General features: G+C 42.9%; 1 protein-coding gene and 1 long non-coding RNA gene across 3 annotated transcripts in view; one reads left to right on the forward strand and one right to left on the reverse strand.

The window, feature by feature from the left end:
• The first annotated feature begins 268 nt into the window (after positions 1-268).
• The window catches only part of RBPJ (recombination signal binding protein for immunoglobulin kappa J region), a 140,456-nt gene continuing 113,768 nt past the window's right edge, over positions 269-26,956 (forward strand). For both annotated transcript variants that reach the window (XM_062636535.1, XM_062636532.1), the window contains exon 1: positions 269-1,900. Coding sequence is in view for 1 of the 2 variants with exons in the window: in XM_062636532.1 (XP_062492516.1) it covers positions 1,887-1,900 (14 nt within the window). In the remaining variant the exon portion in view is untranslated. The remainder of the gene's footprint in view (positions 1,901-26,956) is intronic.
• LOC134172924 (uncharacterized) lies at positions 14,523-17,469 on the reverse strand. The gene is made up of 2 exons (XR_009968061.1): positions 17,349-17,469; positions 14,523-14,633 (listed from the first exon to the last, which is right to left on the reverse strand). It is a non-coding gene; the product is annotated as an uncharacterized LOC134172924 (long non-coding RNA).

Below are 26,956 nucleotides of genomic sequence, written 5' to 3' on the forward strand. Positions count from 1 at the left end.
ACATGAAAAACTTGTGGGGTATTACTTCTCCCTGCATTTTCTATGTGCTTTTAATATGGTTTATGTGATTTGGTGGCCTCTGCTGCCTGCTCCCTGCTACCTCTCTCTGCCTCTGGATCACAGCAGCAATGCCAGCAGCACCATTAGGTGAAGGAGCCTGTAATGAGCTGTGAGGATCTAAAGAAGTCACAGTGATCATCATCACAGTGATAAAGTAATGAAGGAAGGGCCACATCCACTTAAATTTTCAGAGGCTGGGCATCTGGGGAATTACTATATTTAGTACAATGTTGCTCCATATATATGCTATTGTAGGAAGTGACAGGGAGTTTTCAAAGAGGAGCTATATGTAGGAGAGGACCCAAGACATTCCTTGGGCAGGAATACCCTTGCCCTAAAGAAAGTGAAAGCTTAATGCCTCAAGTCTGCTCTGAATGTTAGAGATCTCGTCAGTGTGTTTCCACTGTGTTTGTATTTTGTTGATCACAAGGGTCACAAAGAATCTTTGCCAGGAAAATGTTAACTCTAATTGAATCCCCAATCCCAAATGTGAGGCAGAAGCAGTCTTTCCATTGTTCCTTCACAAATGCGCTATCTCAAAAGCAGTGGTATCACAAAATCACAGGCTCTAGACTGGAAATTACTGTTGTAGGTCATCTGGTCCATTTTGCTTCTGAAAGTGGGGCTAATTCCAGAATCTGATCAAGTTGCTAAGGATTTTTGTTTTAGGATTATGTGCTGTCTTGTAGCTAGTCCCTCAAGCTAGGATAAGTCAGCACAGGACATCATCACCTCCGGGAGCACTGCAAAATGACTGTGCATTTTGGTGCAAAGCTTGTCATACTGCACCAGGGACTATGGTGTTGATTGTCTCCAGACTTAACATCTCTGCCCTGGAGAAAAAACATCCTTGCAGTGATTAAAGAGTTCACATTTGTCCCTTTGCTGTGTGTAAGGTGGCATAATCAATGAATGCCAGATAAGCTTCTGTGCAGTCTTGAGGGGACAAATGGAGAGATCTACATGCCACTGACTGGATCTATCTATCTGGCCAGGAGGCTCCATTCAGCCTACAGTAGTTTTAGGGAAGTAGAGGGTCATGGTGAAGTTTGAGTCTTTACCTGAGTAGGGACCTGTCCAAGGAACACTCTCATTATGTGTTCATAGTGCAAAGAAAAGCTAAAGAGCTATATTTGCTTTTCCCACCATAGATGAGGGAGTGGTAACCAGCAGTTACTGCCTGGTGAGAGTACGGATAGAACAGGCTTTTGAAAAGATGCCAGGAGAGGTGAGGAGCTATTTTTGGGCAAACTGGCCAGCCATGCTCCCTTTTGAAGCCTCACTGGCAAGAGGCTTTTGGCAGCTGGAAGGTAGGCATGCAGTGGGGTACGAGTTATAATCACACCTCTCTTCACCCAGCAAAGCAAGAGCCACAGTCATGTTTGTGCAAACTCCTTTTACTCACCAGCAAAAGAATGGGGGCTTCTTACCCCAGTCCAGGACAAGAAGAGAACCATCCCCCCAAAAACACCTCGAACAGTCCAAACCATCTACTGATCTTCAGCCTAGGCAGTATTCCTGTTCCCCTAAAGGAGGGCTACTACTGTTTGGAAGTGCTCTACGCAAGCTCTTTCCAAACACTCCTCTCCCATTTCCCTCAGGCTGGAAGTCATTTTAGATTTGCCAGCTGGGACTTGGCCCTTGGGCTGATTCCAGCACCTGACCCTAGTTCTTTTGTCAGAGTGAGCTGGCTGATCCCTTGGGACATTACAGTGTGCCCTGACGCAGGTGGTGCTTGAAAAGGCACTGCCGGACTCTGCAAGGAGGTAGAAAGTGACAGCGTCAAAACTGAGTGGTGGCAAAGCAGGGATTTCCAGCTCCTTCTGATGTTTGTTTCCTGGTGAGTGAGTGGCATATTTAACAATATTCTTACTGCATGTGGTGGTAGCAAGAAGTGATATACTAGTTGCTTTGCCTATTTCTCTTGTTTTGAATTTTAGAATATCTGTGACTAAAGATAGTTACTCCTGTATCCCAGAAGACTCCCCAAAACAGCGACTAATAGCTGGATAATCACCCACTCTTAAGTGTCTGAATGTAGAATGAAACTTCTGGTTTAGTATTTTCTGTGCTGGTTATTTCCCAGTGAAAGCAAATTGCCTTTTGATATAGAATACATGGTTTGGTCTCTGGGGAGCCCTGTCTTTGTATTCTTCTTATGCATTATTATTTGAAACTGAAGATCTCAACCAGTAGCCTGAGTGAGCGCAGCTGAAGAATGCAGACTGTTCCCAGGAAAAAGGTTAAGGGGAAGAAAAATTGCATTCGGTTCTGTTATGTAACCAAGAAAATAAATTCTTTTGGAGAGGAATAGTGCTAGATATTCCTCCTCAAATGTATTGTAAATAACTAACGTAGTTAATTATAGAATTATTCACAACTGGGAACAGGGATGTTTGATTCACCTTGTTTTACAAAGAAAAAAATGGTCCTCAATCTGTCGAGTGCCAACAATTGGAGATTGTTTTTGAACACTGATAATGGAGCAGAGACTGAGGATATGAAGGATTGTCTCATGTACGTTTATGGGAACAGTAAAACAAAGACTAATGGTTTATCTGCTGTCATGGTCATAGCTTTTATTTGAAGTCTGGTTTATATTCAGAGCTCTCGCCAAACATTTGCTTTTGCCAGTTTCTGGATTATTTAACAGCTTGGATTGACAAAATAAGTTTTGGGCCTGTGATGTAAGTCAGATGCCTAAATTTGGCCTTGTATAGGGAAGAGTGAATTTTCCCAGCCTAACAAGCCAGAACTTGGCCTGTCGAAGGTGTCTGCTGTGAGGGACTACAGGATTAATGAAGTCTGACTCCTGCCTGTGGAAGCCGCTTTTGAGAGCGATCCTACTCAGTGGTTAGTAAAACAGTGCTGGCATCCTTTCAGTGTCTGTCTTCAGCAGGGTTGCCTCTTTCACAGCTACCTGTTATGGCTCTGTTTCCAGCAGCTTCCACCCAACCAGCTGGTCTCAGTGGGTCCCCCCAGCACAACGGGTTAGAAGCATTTGCTCTGTGGGTGGCTGCTTAGGTGGCTAAGCACCATGCATCCCCACAGGAGGGAGGAACCCTGAGCTGTTCTGAGGGGTGTTTCTCCAGGTGTCTCTTCATGTGTGGGCTGTTGTACACAAATTCACAAGCCCAGCACAGCTGGCACCTGTATTCTCAGTGTAAATGCTGTCCCCCCTCCATCACTCAGTGTTTTATAGGCTGGAGAACTGAAATACTCCTAAATTGTTCTACTGGTCCCATGCAGCTGATGAATTACTGAGGAAGCCTGTGCTTAGCTACAGGACTTCCAGCACACCTGCCCTTGAGGAATCCAGCTTACACTGCAAGCTGTTCTGGGCACAGCCCAGCTCTGACATCTCTGTGCTGTCCTGGGTGACACCTTGGCTGTCAGCTGTTTGCTTCCCTGCTGCCTAGTTGAGTATGCCAGTGCTGGTGTGCCTGGAGGGAATCTCCCAGCAGGCTTGTGATGCTGGGAGTACCTGGGGAGGTGGTCCTTGGGGTCTTTCCTTGCAGACACTTCAGGACACTGACTGTTTCTTCTATCCCAGTTGCTGGGTACCTGAGGTACTAGCTATCACATGCTTCATCTGAGAAATCTCTTGGCTGGTTTTGTGACCTCTCTAGGGATGTCAGCTAGAAATGCTGGATCCCAGTTTACCCTGCAGTTACGAGGCTGTACAAGCATTTGCTCCAAGACACTACTGTCCATTGTTTGTCCATTATAGTCTTTGACTCTAGTGATTTCATGAACATTTAAATATACTCTTAAGACAAATAACTCGGTCCAAAATACACTTCTGGGAGGAGGCTAAGCAAACCTTCTGTGATGATCTTCAGAGTAGTGATGTGCTTTATATGCTTTATACACATCACTTGGTATACCAGGAGGTCTAGACCTACTGACAATGATTTCTTTCCTTGCCTGCTATTTAAATGCAGTTACAGTTGCTTCTCAGATTTATCACCTGAGATGAAATAACCTCAGTGGTGATGCTGTTGTTTCTCCTCTGCAGTCTTTTCCCTGCAGTGGCTGGATTATTCTCACAGAGTTTGCTGGGTAACTAGAGTTGTAGCTCCTTAAGATAGATGGTCACACTTGTGCTTTGTCACCTGTGCTTCCTGAAGACAATGTTGGGCTCTCCTTGTTGAAAGTGACAATTCATCAATCTGCTGTGGTGTGACAGCAACTCCTCTGAACTTTCATGTGTGGGCCTTGGTAGACCTGTCCAGGCTCTGCTTACACTTTTCAAGACCCAGCAGTCCTTTGAGCAGGAAACTGGTGTGTCCTGTGGAAAATGCAGCTACTTGCATACTGAGTACGTGCCTACACAAACTGTCATAGGTTTGTTGGGGTCACATGGAGAGACCATGCCTGGGTGTCAGATCGCATGGTGAATCAGCTTGCAGCTATATTGGATTACTTGGTGGGCAGCTTGCTGCCAGGCTTTTTGTGGCCTTTCTGTTGTCTGCAGCTTGTCTCTAGGCACATCTGATCAGACCTGCAGCCAGAATGGGAGGTTGTGGAGCAGATGGATGTTACCGTACGAGTGCAGGTGCTGCCCTCAAAGAACATGGATGACAGTGAGGCATGTGCTCAAAGTGAGAAATGCAACAAGTCATCCTACCTGGGGTAGGGTAAAATGTCTCTTCAAGTCAACCCAAACTTCACATCTTCACTCTAGACTCAGTCTGCTCCCTTAAGGAACAGACCCACTTTGGAAGGATGGATGCACTGCATGCAATGATGGAAAATATAAGGTCAACAGGCCTATAGGGAATGTGACTTTCTATTTAGTAAACAAATACTTATTAAAAAAAAAATCCCGAAGAAGCCACGGTAACCTTATGATGACCTTACTGAGCTGCAGTACATACGGCTGCTTTGTGGCAAGGGTTCTGCAGGCTGCTATTTTATAGTATTAATGACCTTAGTGCACTTCAGAACAAAAGAAGGCATATTTATTTAATTTTTCATGGTTAACAAGACAGTGTTGCTGAACAGGCTGTCCTAGTATTGTCTTTGAAAATAATGTGTTTTTCTCTTTGGTTGTAAAGAACTCATAACCCTATTCCTGCCATGCTAAACTATCAGCCTCAGGCCCCAGTTCGGCAAAGCACGTATGTGCTTACTGAAATGCTACCATCAATGGCACTTGCACATCTGTTTAAAGTTAGAAATGAAAACTCGAGAATTCGACTGAATCAGGGCTTCGGTGGTAATGCTTTTAATTGTAGTGTAGTCCAATCTTTCCATTGACCAGTAGATGGGGAAAGTGAGCCTCCTTATAGTTACGGTCAAGATTTTTCTGAATGCAAAGTTAAACTGTAGCCCTCGTTGGCTCTTAGCTCAACAGTCTGGTTTGAAAGCGCTTTACCTTTGTACTGTAAGGGTAAATCACGTACTTTGACGCAATTGGACTATTTTCTTTACAAACATGTGTCGTAAACAATTGTTCTATTCCTTGAAATTCTGAGATTTAAAATTATGTTCCTTTCTTTACACAGGAATGGAAACAAATCTTTTGAAGGTTTTGCTGTGTGAAGATGTGGGAATGAGTGTTCCCTCCCCAAAACCAGCCAATAGTTAGGTGTTTACAACACTCACAGGGATGCAAATGATTCAAGTTTTAGTCTCTGGTAGTCTTCCATGTGCCTGTAGAGGGTACCAGTAACAAGATCACCTTACCTGCCTTCGGGTCATCTTCTCCAGTTCTCTCCTCCAAAAGCTGTTGTCACTTTTATATACTTATCAATGCACCAGACTTGTACAGACCACAGGAGTGACCATAGTCGCTGGCCACAGTTGCTTTCTGCCCACATTTCTGGCTTCCTGTTCACACTTCATGTGACATACTCATTCAAAGAGAAGCTGACTCTCAAAGTAAGTCAGTCCCTGCATACTGTCTGTTATAAAGAGTAAAAGCTTTTTCTTGAACACATAGGAATGTAGTTTCCCTTTAGACACAATCACACCTCTGCATGTTCTACATATTCCCTGACTGTGCTCTGCTTTGTCCTCATTCCTTGGAACTCGGCTTGGTAGTGTGAGCCCTGGAGTTGGTTGTGTTCTTGCAGGCAATATGGTGCAGGTACAAGAACTATTTGCTGCCTTACACTGGGTCAAACAACACCAGTGAAGATGGCCTTATGTAAGGTAGGAGCCTCTGCAGCTGCAGAGCCTGGTGACAGCAGGGACCTTCTGCTTGTCTTATAGATGAAATATCATTGTTTGGCTAGTTGGGTCTATCTTGCCCTTGTGGAAGCAGCTCCCACTGTTCAGCCTGGAAGAAAAGGTAATGATGTATCTATCCTAATTATATTAGCGTGGAGCAAGCTTCCTGAGATAGCTTGGTGTAAGGGTGAAGAAAACTGTATGTATATTAAATTGGATAGGTGAGGCAAATGCTTGTTAATATAAAATAAAACAGCTTGGCTAAAGATTATTAAAACAAAGCAACAACAAAACAGCCCAACAAACCCCACTCATCCTCCTCAAACTTTCAAAAGGCGGAAATGCAGTCCTACCTTCCGAGATATATATAGGGAGAGCCTCAGCTTCTGGGCTTTAACTAGTTTAGCACAGGGGTTTATGTGCCACCATCTGTCATTATCTGTTTGTGATATCCAAAACTTCACTGGGTGGGAGGAAGCATGGAGGAATTCCTGCCTGGATTAGCATGACTGTGCTTTTGCTTGAAGCCATTATGTAGTTAAAACCAAGATGGGTAATATTGAGTACAGAGGGGGACAAGGTTTAAGCTGGTGTAAACTGAGAGCAAGTCCTTTGCAGACAGCAAAAGTAACCAGACTCCACAGATGTCTAAACTGGTTAGATTCTGTCTCACCTTCTCCTAAAGTGCAGCATACAGAATATAGGCACTACCTTAACCTATTCCATACTTTGGAGGAGCAATTTGTATTACCTTTTCCTTGTGTCATTTAAAGAGTGCCGCAGTTTCTCCCTCTTTTGCAGACTTGTTAATGCCCTTGGACCTCATCTGTAACACCACCTCCTCCAAGGTGAACAGTCTGACTCAGACTGGGCTTCTCACAGCCAAATTCCTACAGCCTGCTGCAATCCTGCTGTCATGACTTTCCATTCAGTCTACTGACAGTCCTACAGCAAAAATTCCTTTTGCTCCTGCCACATCTACCTTTGCCTTTGAATGTTTTCATCGGCTTACTATGTTTTGAATGAAATTTAAATTCCTCAGTGCATTTTCAATCAGCATTTGCATTTTGTTCACTCTGCGTGTTGACCATCCAGCATCCTCTGAGTTCACCCTTGTCCTCACGGTCTTCCTATCTGTTTTCTTCATATCCTTCCCTGTTCCTGAAGAGATGTTATCCTAATAAGCTGAGCAGTGTTACTAGCTCTCAACCCCCCTACTTCCACACTCTACTTCTGACCTTCCCTCAAGAGCCAGTGATTTTTCTCTTAGTTTTCTGCTTTGTGGGTGGAAAGAACTTCTTTATAAGCTGCTCCTGGAGTAGGTATAAAGAGTGACTTAGACTGCCCAGGCTCCTCAGGAACATGGATTGTGACACAAATGCAGCGTGAGGCAGCTGGAAACACCTACAGCGTGCGGTGGTTTATACTAAGCCAGCTGTCAGTGACATGCTGGCCTCTGAGGAAAGCTGTGCGTGTTGTTAGCCAGAGGTATCTCAGGAGGATTGAGAGTCTGTCTGCTGTTTGGCTTCTCACAGACAGCAGATGTTCCACAAGAAGGTGAAACATGCAATAAATGACTGTATTTACTTGAAGCAAATCAGAGCTCAAGAAAAGACAGTGGTCCAGCCAAGTGTGTTTACTGCTGCAGGAATGCTTTTGTGCTGATGCAGCATCTGAACATTTTGAAAGCATTAACAAAGGTGGGCTAATGCCAGTGTTTGCAGACACATTTGTGGCAGGGTTTTACTGCCTGTTTTGGATACTGCCATCGATATAGCCTCCACTGACTTTTGTACTGCTATGGCTACTTGGCCAAGTATTTTCTTAGCTGCATAGATGGTTTCTGCAGCTGGTGCTGAGCTCATGTTGATGCAGCTACGTTGGTAACAGGACCTGAGCAGGCCACTGCATGGCTAGCTCAGGTGGGTACCTGTGAGCTGCAGTCACTTTAGCATAAAGATATGTTTGCCCTACTTTTAGGAGGAAAAAGAAAGTCTAAGACCTGGAATGAAGACAAAAGAGAAGTCACAAAGATGCATCTCTCCTTTCTGCAGCTTCTTCTGAGGGGAGGGAAATGGAAAAAGTCAAATACTGACTAGATTATCACTGGTGAAAATAGGTTCAGGCTAGGCTGTGTCATGTCTACCCGCTGAGTGAATGTTCAGCTTGTCTAGTACAGGGGAATGTTACGTGACCCAGAAGGGTCTCTTCATGTGCATGCATATTTCCCTCAGTGACGAACAGATTTCTGTTTGGATGCTGATTTTGAGATCCAGAGGTCACTTGTTAGTCTTCAGTGGCATACAGATGATATATCTTTAGCCAACAGAAGGGTGTTAATATAGGGATTTCATATTGTTTTTCTAGTAAAGAATGTCCTGCCAAATAAATATTACCTGGCTCTGGGTATGTGCCAGGGGTTAGGTGATGAGTGAGGAGCCAGCAGAACTGCCCCAAACAATTCCAGCAAAGCCCTAGAGACCAATAGCTCCAGGATGATTGGGGGTGGCTCTTCTTCCCAGATGTATCCCCAGGTAATTGTGGTTGATGGCTCCTCTGCGAAGGTCTGGTGGTGGTCCTCTACTTACTTTTCCACAACATGCAAAAGGGAGCTATCTCCGAAAAGTCTTGGAATGGCCAAACAGCCCATGTCATTCCAACTGGTGTACTTTATTTTCTGAGAAACTCACATTGTTCCCTTTGCTCAGCTTACTCCTGGTGGTTTTCTGCAGCCATTTCCCCCAAATGACCTTGCTTGAACCAAAGTAAAACAAAAGGCACTACCCACGTTCTGCTTTGAGCCCCTTAACTACAAAATGTTTTCAGTCTGTGGAGAGGGTTTTTTCCTCTCTCTTTTGTTCTCTCTGCTCCTTGGCTGCCCACAGTGACAGCTGTATCTGTTTGATTTGAGGAAAGCCTTCCATGTGCTGCAAGTGGCTCCTTCTGCTAATAATTTGTTCTCTGAGCCTATTGCTGCACAGTATAAATAAATCTCACTGTTTAGCACTTTCCCTTTTTGTTCTCCCTGCTGCTGGCAGTGCGTTGACCCACCCTGGGTTGGTTTTTTTTTCAGATTTATCTTTCTTTGCCCTTCCTATATGAGACAAAAATCAAAGTTTAAATTAACAAAGCTGTATTATTGGGGCATGGTTTTTTTTTTGGTTGTCTTGCATTGTACTGAAAGTTCTACATGAAACAGGAATTAAAATGCAGCTGACATCCTGGCACAATATTCAGTTTGGTCAGAGAGTAAGACTTCATCCCACTTCAAGAAGTCTAATGGTGTGTGCTGAATAGATGCAGTCTCTGTATAAAAAGCATTCAGCCATCCTGCCATGTAAACTCAGTCCTTTTATAAACTGTCTTAATTTGGGCCATTCCGCATGTGTATGCTGCTAGAATGGCCAGGATGTTTTGCACATCAGACCTAGCTTTGCAGTGGTGAATGTAGGTACTGGAAGTTCTCCAGGCATGGTAGTATGCATGCCCGGCAACCTCGAGCTCAAAGTAGGGTAAATATTTAGAGTGGCTGAGCCCAGTTTGGGCTCTGTGCTGTTTTAACTAAATTATTTCTGCCTAATTTAAAGCTGGCTTAAGCGTTTCTGCACCACACCAGAATCACTGCTGAGTACATGTACCCCTAATTGGGTATGATGAAGGCCACAGTCATGTTTTTCATGTTTCTAAGTCTGATGCTCAGAGCACTTAAGATTGTTTTTCCTGTGTGAATGTGATTGCATGTGCATTTTAATACAGGGAAAACCAGACTGTAATAGCCTAATGAAGTCCATGGGGTAGTTAAATTTGCCTACTTTCTCAGAAATCTTCATCATTCCTGTCTTCCTTAGGATGAATAAAAGGAATCTGTCAACCTAGACAGTATTCTTACTGTGTACATTTGAATCTTTTTATGGCATAAATAGGTTTCACGTAACTTAAATCAAGGTTTTTTTTGCTTCCTTTGCTCCTGATTTCTTCTAAGCAAAGGAGGACATCTCCATGCACAGGGTAAAAAAGGCTAAGAGAAACTAACCCTTTGCCATTTTCATTTTACAAATCATCTCTTGGGGTGGGGGGTAGAGGGGATGGAAGTGACAGACTTGAAGGAGGGGAAATTTGTCACCTTAACATTGCAAATGATGTGAAACCAGAATGTCCTCCCACCACAGCATGTGTTTGTGGTGGGTAGGTGGGGGAGATGCAAGGAAGAGGTGATGGTATAAAAATACCTTGTAAAAACAAATGTTTGGCTAGGGAAGAGAGTTTGTCACTTCAGTCAGACTAGAGGGGGAAACCAGACAGACCGGGGGTGGTTGGGGGGAAGAGCTTATGTCACTTCTGCAAGGTAAATAACTAGACAGTGTCGCAGAAATAGCAGTCAAATAATGAGCAGGAGAAGATCAGATATTAAACAAGTAGGTGGCCTAGAAAGTTAAGAGGAAGGAGTAAAAGCTATGGAGATCATAAGAAACAGTTAAACATGTGGCAGATACTGAGCAGAAGGGTGAAAACCCTGAGATACAGCACACAGACTTGCTGGTAGCCACTCTTCCTGTGCTTTCATGAGCTGAGAAGTGTGATTATTCTCATTTATCCTGATAATGATTCAGAACTGCCAAGTCGAATGCAGATCAGGGGCTCTATATGGTAACATGACTGCTAAATGCAGTAACGTACTGCTAGCATAGCTCTCCCTGCACGGGATGTTTCTTTCCATGTGCATATGGAACAGTTTGTACACTCCACAGGGTCCAGTACCATGCAAATGTGAGCAGACACCAACATGACCACCCACGATGGCAGCAAGGATGGAAAATGACAGTTTTCCTTGTCACGCTCAGGAGCACTTTGTATGCTGTGGTGTGAGACTGACATCTCCACATTTTGGGAGCTGTCGGGTGCGGGAGCCGATGGGAGGGAGGGTCAGGAGGCAGGACTGTGCAGTTCATGTTGGTGGTAGCAGCTGTCTGCACTGGGAGGGAAGTCTCCTTCCTATGTGTGATATTTATAGTTTTTATTTGGCTTTAATTGACTTCTGCAGTGCTCAAGAAGGCACCTAGCCCAAGGATGAGTGAGTGTGTGTGACAGAAAAAGAGAGAAGAGGTAGGGAGAGAGTAGGCTGGTGAGGTGCCCTTTACATCCAGTAATCTGTTATCCAGACATATATCACCCTGTTATACAGACAGCTTCAGAAGCCACTTTCTTTCCCACTTCTCATTCCCCTGTTGCTTTAATCTCTCGACATTTGAAAGTGGCTTGGATGGATCTCTCCATGGAGAACTTTGCTCAATCAGACAAAACCTGCCCACCTGCTTCCTCTTATTTCACTAGGAAGTGTGCCATTCTCCTGCCTTGGTGGAAACTTTTGGTGATGGCTTATTCTCCATACCCCATGGTGTAGGATCTGCAGGATATGTCAGCTGAGGTGGGGTGAGCAAAGCTCTGGTGCTGTGCAGCAGAGGTCTGTACCTCTTGCAAGGACCTAATGGCAACTCACCCCCTCTACTAACAGACTGGCTGGTGAGGCTTCAGAGGGGGACAGGACTGTGTTTAGTGCAGGACAGGTTTCAAGAGTGGCATATGCTATGGCATATGCTCGTTGGTGCCTGATTTCCAGTCAAGGATGGAAAAAGATCATCTCTTCTCCTCCTCTGACCTAAAGCATGTTGCTGAGGTCTGTTGCACAGGGTGGAACTTTCCTCTAGTAGGTGTTCGTACAAATTCAGCTGTATCTGGCTATCTTCATTTACTGGTGTGCAGTCATTTCATACTTGAATTTTACAGAACAGCAACGGGTATTTTTCCCCTTCAAAAAATTTCAAAGAAAATGCACTAACAAAACATTGTTAGAGAAACTTTGCACACTCCAGTCAGCAAACTGAAACCTGGAATACCTTTTGAGACCCTGTCTGTGCAGCTGTGTTGTTGCTTTGTCCTCAGGGCTGGCTTGGGGTAGCCGTGGGGATTAGTAGTCTGAGTTCCCTGACTTACATGCATGTAATATTAATGAAATATTTTGGTGGATATCTAGCTTTTACATTTCAGATTTGTTTCGTTGCACCAGTTGGTGGATTGAAACTGCCATCACAGCAGCTGCCTGAATATCATGTAACGCAACATGCCTTGATGCCTTGTCATATTTCAGTGTTTGCTCACAGCATGAACAGTCCCAAGCATTGTGTTGGGTTTTTTATGAAGGACCAGAGTTAGTGAAATAGAGGGGATCTTTTTTCCTGCTGTTTCTCACAAACCCTCAATTCTCATGCCTTTCCACTACACCTTCCTCCCACCAATTTAGTGATCACCATTTTTTACTAGATTTCTGGCAAGAAATGCAATATAGAAAGCCTAAGTAGGTGCTTCTGCATATGTCTTACTGAATATACTGAGGTCTTCCTTAATATAGTGAGCATATAATGCTATAGTAACTGAAGACTGGATGTTACAATAGTGAAAGCCTAGAGTTGTACAGTCAAGAACCTTTTTATGGAGATGTTAAAAGTAAAACCTAAAACTTTTCATGCAAATTCAGTACTTGTGATGAAATTCTGAGGAGAGTTTCTTATGTGTAACATGCAATTTCTGATAAAAGGGGATAGAAGTTCATTGCAGGGTGTCCAATAACCTGGTTCTTCGGTGATCTCTGAGATGTACAAGACCAAGTTCTAAGTCCTCAGAATGAATTAGAAAAAAATAGGAGTATGAATTAATCTCTCCAGTACTGTAGATAACTATCCTAACTTTTGAGTGTCTTAGCTTTCGCGGAGGGTGCAAGAACTCTCTCAGTCTTTGTTCAATTCTAAAATTCTTTTTTTTTTTTTTTTGTTAAAAAAAACCAACAAACTAAACCAAACAAACTCTGGGTTTAAAAGTTTAAGTTTTTGCAAATTAGAAACCTTGTTATTCACACAGCTAGAATAATAAAAGTTGTAGGTGTCTTGTGAACATGAGGCAAAGAAGAAAATGTGTTATTTCATTGGCTCTGCGTGAGAGCAAAGTCTGGGCTTCATTTAAAAGTAAAATGTAAATATATTTTTGCTAACTTTGGCTTGTGACGGATCAAGATTTGACATATTCTCATTTTTCCTTGGGAGCTGTTAAAGGATACAGACCAACTTGAGCGCAATCTACCTTTGACAGATGACAGCAGGATTTCATGAACAATTTCTGTCTCAAGGCAACCACCCCTTCTCCAGAACCAGCAAGTGGCAATAGCATTTTAACGGAAGGATGTCAGAGAGCAGCTTGCTTTTCTCACTTGTCATCGTTATTTGTTTCTCTCCTGGCCGAACCACCAGAAGCAGGTTAAGGATGACACAAATGAGCAACAAATCACGGGGTGGAGGACAGAGCATGTGACAATGCCCTGGCTGTGGTGCAAACATTTGAGCTACGTTTCAAAAGCCTGGATTTGTGTTCAGTAGAGTTCACGAGTGAAAAATAAGAGTCTTTGACGATAACAATCAACAAGCTCAATCTCATTAGCATCTACCCTTCAGAGAAGAGGCTGGAGCGGATCCCATCAAGCTGTGATTTGGTTCAGTGCACTAGGGAAGGTTCCTAGAAGCATTCCCCCAGCTTCTTCACACTGTGCACTGAGGGGAAAAAAACAACATTTGGCAATTTGTTGTCAATATTTGTATAACTCCTGATGCCACTAAAACTGCATATGCAGGCTTTAAACTAACAAAAACAAAGCCATGGCCAAGCTGGAGAGCTGGATTTGTTTCCATGCGCAATTAGGTTTATTTGTTTAGGTCTCATTTTATTTGCTTTCAGATGACTCAGATGATAGGAGTATTGCAATCCTTTCAAAGGGAAGTAGTGTTCTGTGTATTTTGGGCATTGGGCTAAGCCAAATGTGGAAAAAATTGGCTGCTCAATAGTATTTTCCTATCCAGAGGTTTTTCAAACTTTTGAGAGGAACTGAAGGAATGTCCCTTCCATGCCAGGCCTCCCCCCTGTCCCCCACCCCCTTCACAGTGTCTCTCCACATTATTGTAAAAGAGCACAGGAATTTTTAAACACTCCTCTGTTGTGCAACTGTTAGCAACTGCTCTTATTAATTACCTTACTATTATGCTGCATGCTTAAATTCTCGCTGGTGTCATCCATAGCGTGCTGCTGAGAGTGCCTTTTAACCCATTCCAATAAGAATATGTGGATGGTGCACTGCTCAGGATCTCCCATCCTGCTAGACCAGCTCTGAGGTTGCTGAAAATTATTTCCTGCATACATGAAGGATATTTACGTTTTGGCAAGTAGCCACGTTTTCTGCTGGGAGTTAGTCACTAACGGCAGATTATTTTCCAATGGACATGCTTGCACGCTATCGGTGTTAAGAGAATTGTCTCCAGTCTCAGTGCCATGGTGATCCTTTATCCTCCACCTTCAACCTGCAAAAAACAAAATAGGTTTTTTTCTTGTCTCTTCTTCTGTCTTACATCAGTAGGAAGCAGTGGCATTTAATTGGTGCTTTAGGCACCACTGTGTTTTGGGGGGCACTTTTTTGTTGTCTTTGTTTTCTTCTTCTGATCATTTTCCTTCTAGAAATGCCTCCTTGGGTTATGTTTCAGAAAGTGTAGACAATAAGAATAAATCCACATTTATTCCTATTTCCATGAAATAAAAAGGTTAAAGGATTTTCTGCACTCACCAGAAGTATGCGTCTGATTTATGGCCTTCCTTATTGCTCTTCCCACTCACAGTCATAAAAGAAATACAGTAACAAAGGCTAATAGACAATCTATTTTAAAGTTTGTCCTGATAAAACCAAACTGGAACTTTATTCAGTCTTAAATGTCAATTCTAAAATTTGGAATGTTTTTCTAATCAAGAACAATAAATGTAGAAAGTGTTTCTGTGGAATGGAGCTGCGACTCAGCACACTGTTGGCCTGGTGCTGCACACACACTTCAGAGGCAGATGGAGTCTGCACAACACTTAGTCCTCCCTGTGCAGTAGCTTGCTCTGTGAGACTGCTTGGCCCCAGGAGGGACTGAACAATGCTTAGGATATGTGATTTGTTGTTTTATTTTGCTTTTAAGAGGATAGGAACCCAAAATATACATATGAAAAATGACCAAATTGAGATGGGATGTAAATCTTCAAATGCAGTAAAGAAAAGAAAAATGCTATACATTTCCAAGCCTGTGCTAAAAACTAGAAGTAATAAGGTTAGAAAATGGATTGGATGGTGTCTAGAGACCTGTTCCATGCCTATGATGCTTTGTTTCTCTCCCTTTAGCTGTGGAGAACTGAGACTGTCAAAATAGATAAAACCCATATAGTGGCGTTACTTAAACAGGGTATCACTTTATAATACCTTCAGGGCATGTCAACATTGTGCCTGGAAAGTCTTCAGCTACTCTCACAATGCAGTCCAGTGCTCAGGCTGCAAATCTCCTGCCCTTTCTCTGCATGCAGCATTTTGCTATGTGCAATTCTTCAGGTCTAATCCAAAACTGAATGGAAGAACTATGGACTTCACTGGGAGCTGGGAGAGGGGGCTACATCAGGACCCGTCAGGGCTCATATTCTATGGGCTAGTGTTAAATATTCTATTCAGTTTCATTATCAAAGTATGCTGTTGATGCAGGACACTTAATTTGACTTCTGTTGACTTGTAAACATAAAATTAAATTTTTTACACTGCAAATGTGGAGCCATTCCAGATGCAGATGCTTCAAGTGCACAGGAAAACATAAAAACAGTACACTATATTATAGCTCCCTCATCATATAAGATAATTCCTACATTAAACTGATTTTTACCATGTATGGGCTCCTTTAGTTGCCATGTACAACTATCTGGTAAGACAGAGACTTTTTTTGGCATGTTATATGTACCTTTTGCTACATAAGGTAGCAGCTGGCTAGGTTGTGATTTCAGCTTAAGATGTTTTTACCCCTTCCTTCCTGCAGATGTGTAGTTGTGTGTAGGCACATACTTGCTGATGTCTGGCTCGTAATTCAAATATTGAGACTTGTGGCCTTACCAGCATTTCCTGATGTGCATTACAGGTGAGCCTGCAGGGGGAAGGAGACCCTGAGGAAGAAAATTAAGAGAAAAGGACTTTAAGATCTAAAAGCATCAGCCTTGAAGCTACAAGGCAGAGTCAGGACATGGAAGGAAGGCAGACTGAACTTTCTCTTCCAGGTGATAAGGGACCTGAAAAGTTTAGGACTAATTAAATCTTATGGCAGTGACAAGCACAGGTAAGATAGTGTACACATTAGGTTTCTGTTATCCTATCCCTCTGTTCTTTTCACTAAGACAGTGAGACAAGTCTGTATCTAAATGCATGCTCCTGTTCAATTTCAGAGTACAATAACTCATCTTGAAATATTTCTGGTGAGGTATAAGTAAATCTCATAGTCTGGATGATACGTGTATGCTTTTTCATAGTATTTTCAAGTATTACTTTTTAGCTGAGGTGGCTACCAGCCATGAAGGAGTAACTTAGGCCACTTGAATGTTAAACATATCTTAATCAGTAACGACAGCACCAAATGCTGGGAAGCATGAGGGGGAAAAAGAACGGGGGAGGGTGAACCACCAGTGGTGCTCTGAGGACTGAGTGTGGTAGTAGCCAGGAAGAGCATACTCTGCCCTGCTATCCTCTGACACTGGGTTTTTCTCCATATCTGAGGCTTGTTGCACATAATTTGACTAAGTAAAACAGAGGAGAGACTTCAGACTGTTTGGACCTACAGGTGCTGCTGTCAAAAAACACTTTTATCCTCCACACATGCAGATCAAGCCATCATCCAAATATCAATTATTTTGATAACCTATTTGATTGCTTCTTTGTGATGTTTCTACCGATACTCTTTATTACCTTATCCTGTTAATTTTGAACAGGGCTTTCAACCTGGCTATGATTAATAACCCTTATGTATATTATGATTAATAAATCATTATTTATATTATGATACACGTTTACTTACTCACTGCTGGATTTCAAAAAGTTGAAGTTGCTGTTTTTTAACTATACTCTTCAACAAAGTAACACGTATCAGGCATCTTCATTCCAGCAAATTTTTCTGTGTGGCTTTTCTTGTTATTATTCACTTCCTTATATGTATATCTATAGCTATGTGGTCACTCACCAGCAGATGGGAGCTCCCTCTGCTTGTGCTCTGAGCTGTGCCTGTAGTTAGCAAGGTGCAGAGCCCAACTCATAAACTTGCAGCTGTGGCTTAACACTTCTCCAGCGTGGCTACATAGCTTTCAGTCAGCAGAAACATCTGTCTGCAGTGTACTTTGTAAATAAACTCAGAGTGAGTCGGTGTAGTGGCTTCCTAGACAGAGGAGTATTAGTATACAATTAAGTAGTACTTGAAAGTAATGTGTTTCTGCCACAGGTAGCACAGGTTTGAGTCAGAAGTCCAGTAGAGCTAAGTGATGTCATGTATGCAGCTCAAGTGAACAAGATCACATTTGCAGCATTGAACAGTAAGGCACAAGTGAAGGTAAAACTGCAGGTTGTGAGACCACAGGGTTGCAATCTCAGACAAACCTTCATATACAGATGAGGAAAAAACGGCACCATGCAGGACAAGAAATCTTCTGACCCTTCTGAGCTGACATGCAAAGCAGAATTGCTGGAGAAAGCTGATTCATGATATTTGCCCTTTCTTCCCTCCATGACTCTACTATCACTCAGAAGAGTGGGGCAGCAGACTAAAATTGTGAAGGTAAATGGCACCATGACACCTGCCAGCCATGTGCAGAAAAGCCAGTGTGCCAGAGAGAAACACAGGTCTGTGGTACAAAACATGCTTATATGAGGGGGTGAATCTGGGGAGTATGAAACTGTGCCACTATTTGACCATGCAGGGCTGAGCTCTCACTTCCATATGAAAGGGGAAAATCCTTGTGATTGCATGTTAAGGCAAAAATCCATCATTTCCACCTTGCTTTCATTCACCTCTTGCTAGCTTTATGACTAAGAGTCTCTCTGTTGTGTCTCGTGCTTCCTCTGTCTCACGCTTTATTTCTTCTCCCCAAGCATCCCATTGAGGCACTGTGCAGAGTCTGCACACCCCTGCCAGCAGCTGTGGTACTCCTTGGGAGCATGTGCTGTGTCTCTTGCCTGCCCTTTGCACAGCCATCTGTAAATATCATCCAAGCCCACTCCTGTACCTGCTTTAATCGCCTGTGTGCTTGCTGAGGGCCCGGCTTTGCAGGGGAGCACGTGTGACAGCTTTGCATTGCTTTTAGGACTCAGATGTTCCCTCACAGTCTCAGTATTTGTCAAGGGGACAATCATCTCAAGAAGTGCTATTGCAGATTGACCCTTTACTGCAGGGTCTGTATGGGTTCAACACCTGCTGATCACATGTAGGGATGCTGGCCCAGGAGCAGTGGACCATGACCACTAGAACAGCCATTTCCAGCAAACCATAGTTGAGCAGCCACTCTTCAGTCACCCTTACCATCCCACAGATTTCCAGTTAAAAGCAAAAACTGAGCTGTCTGCAATGAAATGTACCACTTGCATAGCAATTGCTGCACTTAAGGACATTCACAGAAGTAAATGAAAGCCATGCTGGTGGCTGTTGCCCCTTTACAGCAGCTTCAAGAGCTCTTTCTGTTTTCCTCAGCTAAAATCATGCCAGGATGCTTTTGTTGCCTGACAGGCTGCTGGCAAGAGCCCTCCTTTTGGATACTGCTGATGGTGGTCCTGCTTACCACTGCTGGGCCTGGCAGCTGGGGTCTGCCCTACTGCCTCAGCCAGGAGCAAGCACCCGGGGCAGCCCTGGCTCCAGTCATCAGGCACCTTCCTATGGACAGGCTACATGGGGCAGGGCATGGCTCTGGGGAACTGGTGACCAACCCTGCTGTGGTGACACTGGGGAAGGGACTGATGGCCCCCCCAGGGGAGAATGAAATGGGGCCCTGGGCAGGGTGGGGAGCCCCAGGGGGCTGGCAGGGCCCCAAGGGACGCTGTGGCTTTCCGGTGCCAGCGTCACCCTGTGCAGGAGCCGGCAGGCACAGCACGTGCAGGCCGTGGGGCTGAGGGTGAGCACACCTGCCTGCTTCACGCCAAAGCTGCCCCAGGGCCTCCTCCAAGTCGTAGACCTCAGACTTAATCAAATACCGGGTTTTAATGCTTCTGCCAGAAGAGGGTGACTGCTGGATCTGGCTTTTTTCCTGGATAGCTAGAGAAGCCTTAGTAATGCTGATGTCTCCTGGGTGTAGCCAGACAAAACTATCATCGGGCTAGGCAGTAAACAAAGCCATTTGTTAAAGGTGAGTGCAAAACCTCAGCACCAGCCTGGCCTTCCGTCTGTAACCAAAATGTTTATCCCATTTGAATTCAAGTCTCCCTGCAAACTGGAGTAAGTTTATGCCTCAGCAGAGCACTTTCAAATGGAAACCAAAGGAGAACATCAAGCACTCAGCATCTGAAAAGTCACCTCACAGAGAGGCAGACACCTGTAAATGGGTAAAAGGGTCCCAGTGCTAAGGTTAGTTTCCAACAGATAACGAGGAACTGGGAGTGACCTGCTGCTTAACAACCGCTAAGGAAAAGATGGCATGATAGGAGAGGCTTCAGTTTATTTCAGAGGCCTGACTTTTGCCTCCGTGCTCATGGCAGTATTCTTCATTTGTGCAATGTTTCCCACAGCAATTGTTTCAACAGCAACAATGCTGTTAAGGAAGAAACGATACTGTTGATGAATTATTTGGTGTTAGCTTTCCAGTCAGAAAAGTGAAAGGAGATGTATTTGTCATACTGAGGTGATGTCACTTTGGGAAGGGAATAACGTTTTTGGACTACAAGATAATTAATGTCTGCTACCCCTGAGGGTTTGATTAAACTATCAAGTACCAAGTGACATCTTTGCCACATGACACTTCTTTGGAAACCGTAAGCACCAGAACAGCATTTCAGTGTATACTTTGGCTAACATGGAGACATTGTTCCTCCCCAGGGCTGAATTTGTCATGACTCCTGGGTGGTGAGGGACCTTTGGTCTCTTGAAATAGGTTGTTTCCTTTTTTGGAGAGACAAGAAGACACAAGCTAGGGATTAATAAATATTCTGCATTCCACAATCAGCATCATGGAAGAAACTCTATTAAATACTTTTTTTTGCTGTAGGTGTTTTAAACACAGATAACTAATGCTGGCACCAGTAAAGTTCCATGTACTGAAGGAAGTGCACTGATAAAGAGTGACAAACACCCACCTTATACCAAAGGGATGGTGAAGGAAGACAGAAACGTCAGCAAAAAGGGGAAGGACTACAGGTGAAAGAAAAAAAGAAGTCACACTAATATGGGAGAAAAGCAGACAAAGCAATTGTTAGGAAATTAATCAGGGAATTATCCCAACATACTGGAAATCTCTCTGTTCCACAGGCAAATGGGCCCTGCTGTGGTAGATAACACTGTCCTAACTTCTTACACTTCACTTCTAATAGGTAAAATCTGTCCCGATCCTCAAATATCTTCAGCTACCTTGTCCAAGTTTGTGCAAGTGCTGTGCAAGAAAAACCCATGCACGCTAGCTCTGATAGAGCAGGGAATATAGCAGGTGAAAAAAGAAAGCTAATTGTCATGGTTTAAAACCAGGCAGAGGGCTCGTTCATTCACTCTCCCCCTTCTTTCCCTCCCCCTACTCCTGGAGGGACGCAGACGAGAATCGAAAAGAATGCAACTCCCACGGGTTGAGATAAGAACAGTTTAGTAACTAAGGTATAACACAAATCACTACTGCTACCACCAATGATAATAATGATAAAGGAAATAACAAGGGAAGAGAATACATCATCTCACCACCAGCCAACTGATAACTCGCCCCCCGCAGCCCGACCAAGCACCGACCGATACCTCCTCCAACCCTGCAGTCTCCCAGCCCTTCCGGCTAACTCCCAGTTACCTCCTGGGCATGACGTGCTGTGGTATGGAATACCTCTTTGGTCAGTTTGGGTCAGGTGTCCTGTCTCTGCTTCCTCCTGGCTTCCCCTCCTCCCTGGCAGAGCATGAGGCTCACAAAGTCCTTGGCCAAACCAAAACATCGTTGTTATCAGCTCTGTTCCGGAGCTGAAAGTCAAAACTGCACCAGCTACCAAGAAGGAGAAACATGACGGCTACTGCTGAACCCAGGACACTAATTAAAACTATATATTAGAAAGTTGTTGCAATCCCATCATGGAGATTGATACAAAATTAATTTTCATTTAAAAATAAAGGGCAAACAGGTGTTTTTTATATTACTATTTTTTTCTTCCTTATAAGAAAGATACCACAAAATTTTATAATGTTCAGCTGTCTTCCCATACAATGAGCTTATTTCCTGCTCTGTAGCTTCATGACTTTTAAGGGCACCACAGGCATGATGCTTTGTTGCTCTGTAAGTTTCCCAATTGGAAGTAAGTTTGTTGAGTAAGTGAAACAATAGACATGAAAATAGTAAAGGAAGGAACATCCCCATAACTTGACTAAACTTATTGCATTCCAAGCAGGGTGAAGTGAGCAAAAAAAACCCAAACAAAATCCAATTTGAAATATTTTGTTGGACTTTGTTTTAAAACTTTCTGTGAAAAGATTCAATAGATTTTTATTTTTTTTATCCTCAACTTGTTTTGGGTGAAGCTGAGTTTTCAGGATCCAGACCTTCTACTGGCTGTAATATTTGGTTGTTGTTAGAAAACATCAGGTTCAGATTCCTGAGACTGTTTAATTCACCTGTATCAGGCAAAATGCCAGAGAAACAATTTGGGCATGCAGGGCCCAAACAGAAAGTCTTTAAAATGTTGCCCCATCATTCAGAACCTAAAGATCAAGATTTATTTCCTTCTTTTTCACATGCTGCAGCAGAAATTGTCTCCAATTTCAGTGATCTTGAATAGAAATCATTTTGCTGGCATAATGTGGAAACCAGAGAAAATACGAAATAAAAGGTGTTGAGTCAAAAGCTATAGTTAACTGACCAAGGTATTACAAAGTTGTTGTTAATGCTCTCCACTTTTATTTAAGTTCTATTAAATAATTATGTAACCTGATGCCTTTGTTTTATTTGTTTTATGGATTTGTGTGTTTCTTAACGTGCTAGGGCATGGGATTGGAAAATCTCATGGAATTTCTCATGGCTTCAAGGAAGGAAGTAATTCTTTTCTGGAGTCAAGTTCCATGTGTGACAGAAAATATTTGTATATTTTGTGAACTTACTTGTGTTGAAAAAGAAATGTATGAACTGCAGTGGTTTTAGCTAGAGATATGAACTCACACCATTAGTACCACGAACAGCAGTGAGCACCCTCCATCTTTGTTCAGCTGTCCCTGTACTTTATGTCCCTGCGCCAGTCACTTTGCCACTATATTGCATTATTCTGTAGAAACCTGATTCATAGGTCTTGGAACAGCTTCCTGAAGCAGCAATTTCTGGTAGGTCCCGGAAGACTTCAGGAAATAGAATAAAGTTCGAAGTCCCACCATTTTTTGGAGGTAGGCAGAATATAATAATATTTCTGGACTTTTTACACTTTTAAACAAAGGCTAAACATCAAGTTCAGTGTTGGCAGAAGTTCCTGCTGAGGTCTGGCAAAGATAGCTGTGATTGAAATAAGTTTTTTATGCCATACCTGTGGAGACTCAGCAACACATAAGAGGAAGTGATGGCACTGCTTTGGTGGCAGTGGTGCCCTATCTCATTCAGACAACAAGAAAACCCTTGTGGCACCTGTGGAAGGAAAATTAAAGCTCACCTGAGGAAGCACAGGTTTTCACTTTCTCTTATGACTGCTACCAGATAGAGGTGAATTGTTTGGGGAATTTGAAAGTGTAACTTGGATGCAAGACATCAAAAAGAGCAGGGAGGCATTTATGTTCACACATGACAACCTAGTCCTGTTATTTCTGTGAGTGACTTATCATGGCTTTTCCTAAAGAAAAGAGAACAGTAATTTGATTTTTGGAGACTGATTTCTGTTAAGGAGCTAAGGGATGGCAGTTTCCACCTCTGGGTATCTTATCACTAGGAAGAAGAATGTGTTAATATGCAAAGCTGTGTAGGAGTCTCTGTGATTCTCTCTAGGCAGCCTGTTAGAGAGCAGTGAAATGTTTTGGATTATTAGAGTTCTTGAAGTATGAAGGAATTATGTGAAGTAGTGAGATTTCAGTTTTATACTTTCCCTATAAACTGTATGCTTACCTTAGTAAAGCAGAAGTGAAATGCATGTTGCCAGAATATTTAAGAGCTCTGAACTTCACAGAATCAACCAGGTATTTGTTCTACACATATAGTAGACCTGAGGTGTGTCTGTGTGTCTGCTTTTGCACTGTTGAAAACATTCCCAGACTTCACAAACAGAGACTATCACCTGGTCAGTAATGTTCTCAAAGGAGGGTAGACAGTGGGATCTGAAGCTGCACAGTCTGGTTGCTATGAACTGTTACTGCTGGCAACCCTTTATGTGAGATTTATAGGTGAATGTCCTACCCACAGTTTTGGGAATTCATTTTTCTCATTCTTTATTAATAAACTGTCTTACTTTTGCTGAAGAAATTTATAGCAATATGGATTGTTATTGTTGGTACATTGAAGAACATGTAGACTTTTGAAAAAAACCCACATCTTTTATTAAGTGATGAAGAAGAGAGTGTATGTAGAGCTGGGGTGGAAGGTAAGGCTGCAAAGTATATCACATATGGGTGTTTTTTTTTATTATTGGTGAGACTTCTTGTGCCCTTTGCTGAAATATTTCCTGCTGGACACTTAAATGGAAGTGTTGTGGTCTAAATGCACCTTGTGTCTGAGTGGATCTGGCAATTCCTATGTTAAACGTTAAACCATTTCTACAATACACAAATAAAGGAGCAGTAGATTATAGAGTGCTATTAAAATTATATGAATTTCTTTCCATAATCCTTTAAAGGTGTGGAAATGAGGTTAAAGATATTCACAGAGTTCATGGTTTATTTCATCCTGATTTGTTGGATTATATTGGAAAGACAAGTTACCAAGTCAGTGTTCTAATCATTTTTTTTCCTTAGCTGTTGATAATTCCTTGATCATGTTGCTTTTGGAAACCTTTATGCTTTACTCACAGTCTGGAAGTCATTCTCAGTTTCCAAACTTTGGTCTCAGACCATCTTGCTTCTGTAAAGTGGTACCTTGCTTCAATTTGCTTCTCAGACTGATAGGTTATGTGGAAGTTCCCCTCACGTGGCATCTCACCACTGCCCTAATGTGTCCGTATTCTTGGACCGACCACCACATTGCAATATAAGAAATGGTAGAACCATTACTGAAGCGCTTAAGCAGTGCATATTGAAATACTAAATATGCTGAAGAAAGCATTTCAGCTCCTTTTTTAAAGATCTGGAATAAGAAGCAGCCATCTCCTGCTAGTACTACAATTAGGCAGGATCATAACATATTCTAAGACTAGATTTTTCAGTTGACTTGAAGTGGCTTGTGTTAGTACTTAATTTTTAAACAGTTTGGTTTAGTCTGTTTTGCTTTGTTAGTATCTTGCAACAAAGTATACTAAGTGTTCATCACAGAGCAACTAGAGATCTGGGACAGAGGGTCAGGAGGAACAGATGTGGCTTTGTAGTTGCAGGTTAGAAGTTCATTCAAGTGGGAGGGAAAATAGCTATGTGTCTCAATGGGAAACAGCAAAATAGGAAAGGGGCAGCAAGTCATACATGTCTCCAGAATACCTTGCATCTATAGGATGCAGCTTTCTCTGAAGGGTGGCTTTTCTGCTATTCTGAATTTCCAAAAGGCGCAGAAAGCATTAATCTGAAACATGAAACCAGGCCCAAGGTCCTAAGCCACACTAAAATAGCAGTGTTGTTTCATTTTCCAGCTGAGTAATTACTCCTCGGAGCCAGGGAGAAGGAGGGGCTTGGAATGCCCCTTGGAAATGACTTCCCCCACACACACCTCCACATTTTTTTGAAGACTTTCCATGCAGTGAAGTCAGTGCTTAATTCTGAGGAGCACACAAATGGTGATTAGTATACAGTATGCAAGAGGAGTACCTCTTCAGAACTGCTGGGGTCTGCTTAAAATAAAATAGAAGCAAAAGGGGAAAAGACATTTTAGATTCCAGGTTGCCAAATCACAGAGACACATTCAAGGTCCATTACAGTTGTTCTGTATCAACAGAATGGGACAGAAACACAGGCTGTTGCTCTTTATGTTACTATTCTTAGAATGGTCCATGTCAAAAGTGATAGGGTACTCTCCAAAACCAGGAAATATTAAATTTCATGATATCCACCACAAAATTGAGAAGTATTTAAGGTACTCAGCTGAGAAACACACTTTCATAATATTGTCCTTTGGCCTCTCTGTTCTTGACCACCTTCTTTCCACAAGAGTAAAAAAAAGCGTTCCTTTTCCTTCAACTTCTCCCTTGTTTATCTTCCTATTCTATAGTTACCATCACTCTTTTATCTGACTGCCTATGTTCCTGGCTTTTTTTTCTCCTCAATATAGAACTTACCTATTATAGAATCATAGAATCATAGAATGGTTTTGGTTGGAAGGGACCTTAAAGATCATCTAGTTCTAAGCCCCTGCCAAGGGCAGGGACACCTCCCACTAGACCAGGTTGCTCAAAGCCCCATCCAACCTGTCCTTAAACAGTTCCAGGGATGGGGCAGCCACAGCTTCTCAGGGCAACCTGTGCCAGTGTCTCACCACCCTCACAGTAAAGAACATCTTCCTAATATCTCGTACCCTCTTTCAGATAGAAGCCATTCTGTTTTGTCCTATCACTAGAGCTCCTTGTAAAAAGTCCTTCTCCAGCTTTCCTGTAGGACCCCTTTGGGTATTGAAAGGCTCCTCTAAGGTGTCCTTGGAGCTTTCTCTTCTCCAGGCTGAACAACCCCAAGTCTGGCTGTCTTCGTAGGAAAGGTGTTCCAGCCCTCGGATCATCTTTGTGGCCTCCTATGGACTCTCTCCAAAACGTCCATATCCCTCTTGTGTAGGGGACCCAGAGCTTAATTCCAGGTGGGGTCTCATGAGAGCAGAGGGAGAGAATCACCTCCCTTGACCTGCTGATCATGCTTCTTGTGATGCAGCCTGGGATACAGTTGGCTTTCTGGGCTGTGAGCATACACTGCTTTAAGGAAGACATTGCAGGTACCACAGGCAGGGTCACCTCTTTCTGCATCCAGCACTTGGTGGCTTATTGCATCCCTGCATATGGTTCTGTATGGGAGTATCAGGCTTATCTGTTGGTGGTAGCTTGAGTGGCAGTAAAGACGGTCTCTATTCTGTGTCCTGATGTGAACTCTGACTGCGAGGACTCCAGAAAGCTGGCAGTTGTATGCTGTTGGCACTTTCTGGTTACTCTGTTTTTAATAGTTTTGACCAGAAATGAGATGGCAATTGCAGAGATCTTCAGAGGATAGTGTTTCCTTCCTGAGGAGTGGAAAACCCACTTATTTTTCAGGGAGCATGATAGGTGGATCTCTCTGACTGAGGCACCGGCTATTTTCATCTTTGGCAGACAAATGTCTTCTGCAATGTTACCGATACAGAAAACCACAGAACTGTTTCATAGTTTATGACTCAGATTTTTTACCACTTTTCTTGAGCTTTGCCATGTGGATATGGGATGGAATCATCCAGAAGTGATGAAACAGGTAATGGTATCTGTTGGAAGATGAAGCATTTTTTCCTGTTCAGGTTAACTTGATCTTACCAGTCCTGTATATTGATGATTCTTTATAGATTCCAGGGATCT

This window comes from Pezoporus occidentalis, unplaced genomic scaffold, assembly GCF_034315485.1.
Source record: "Pezoporus occidentalis ecotype Australia unplaced genomic scaffold, CSIRO_AGI_Poc_V1 ctg48, whole genome shotgun sequence".
In the NCBI taxonomy this organism is placed as follows: Eukaryota; Metazoa; Chordata; class Aves; order Psittaciformes; family Psittacidae; genus Pezoporus; species Pezoporus occidentalis.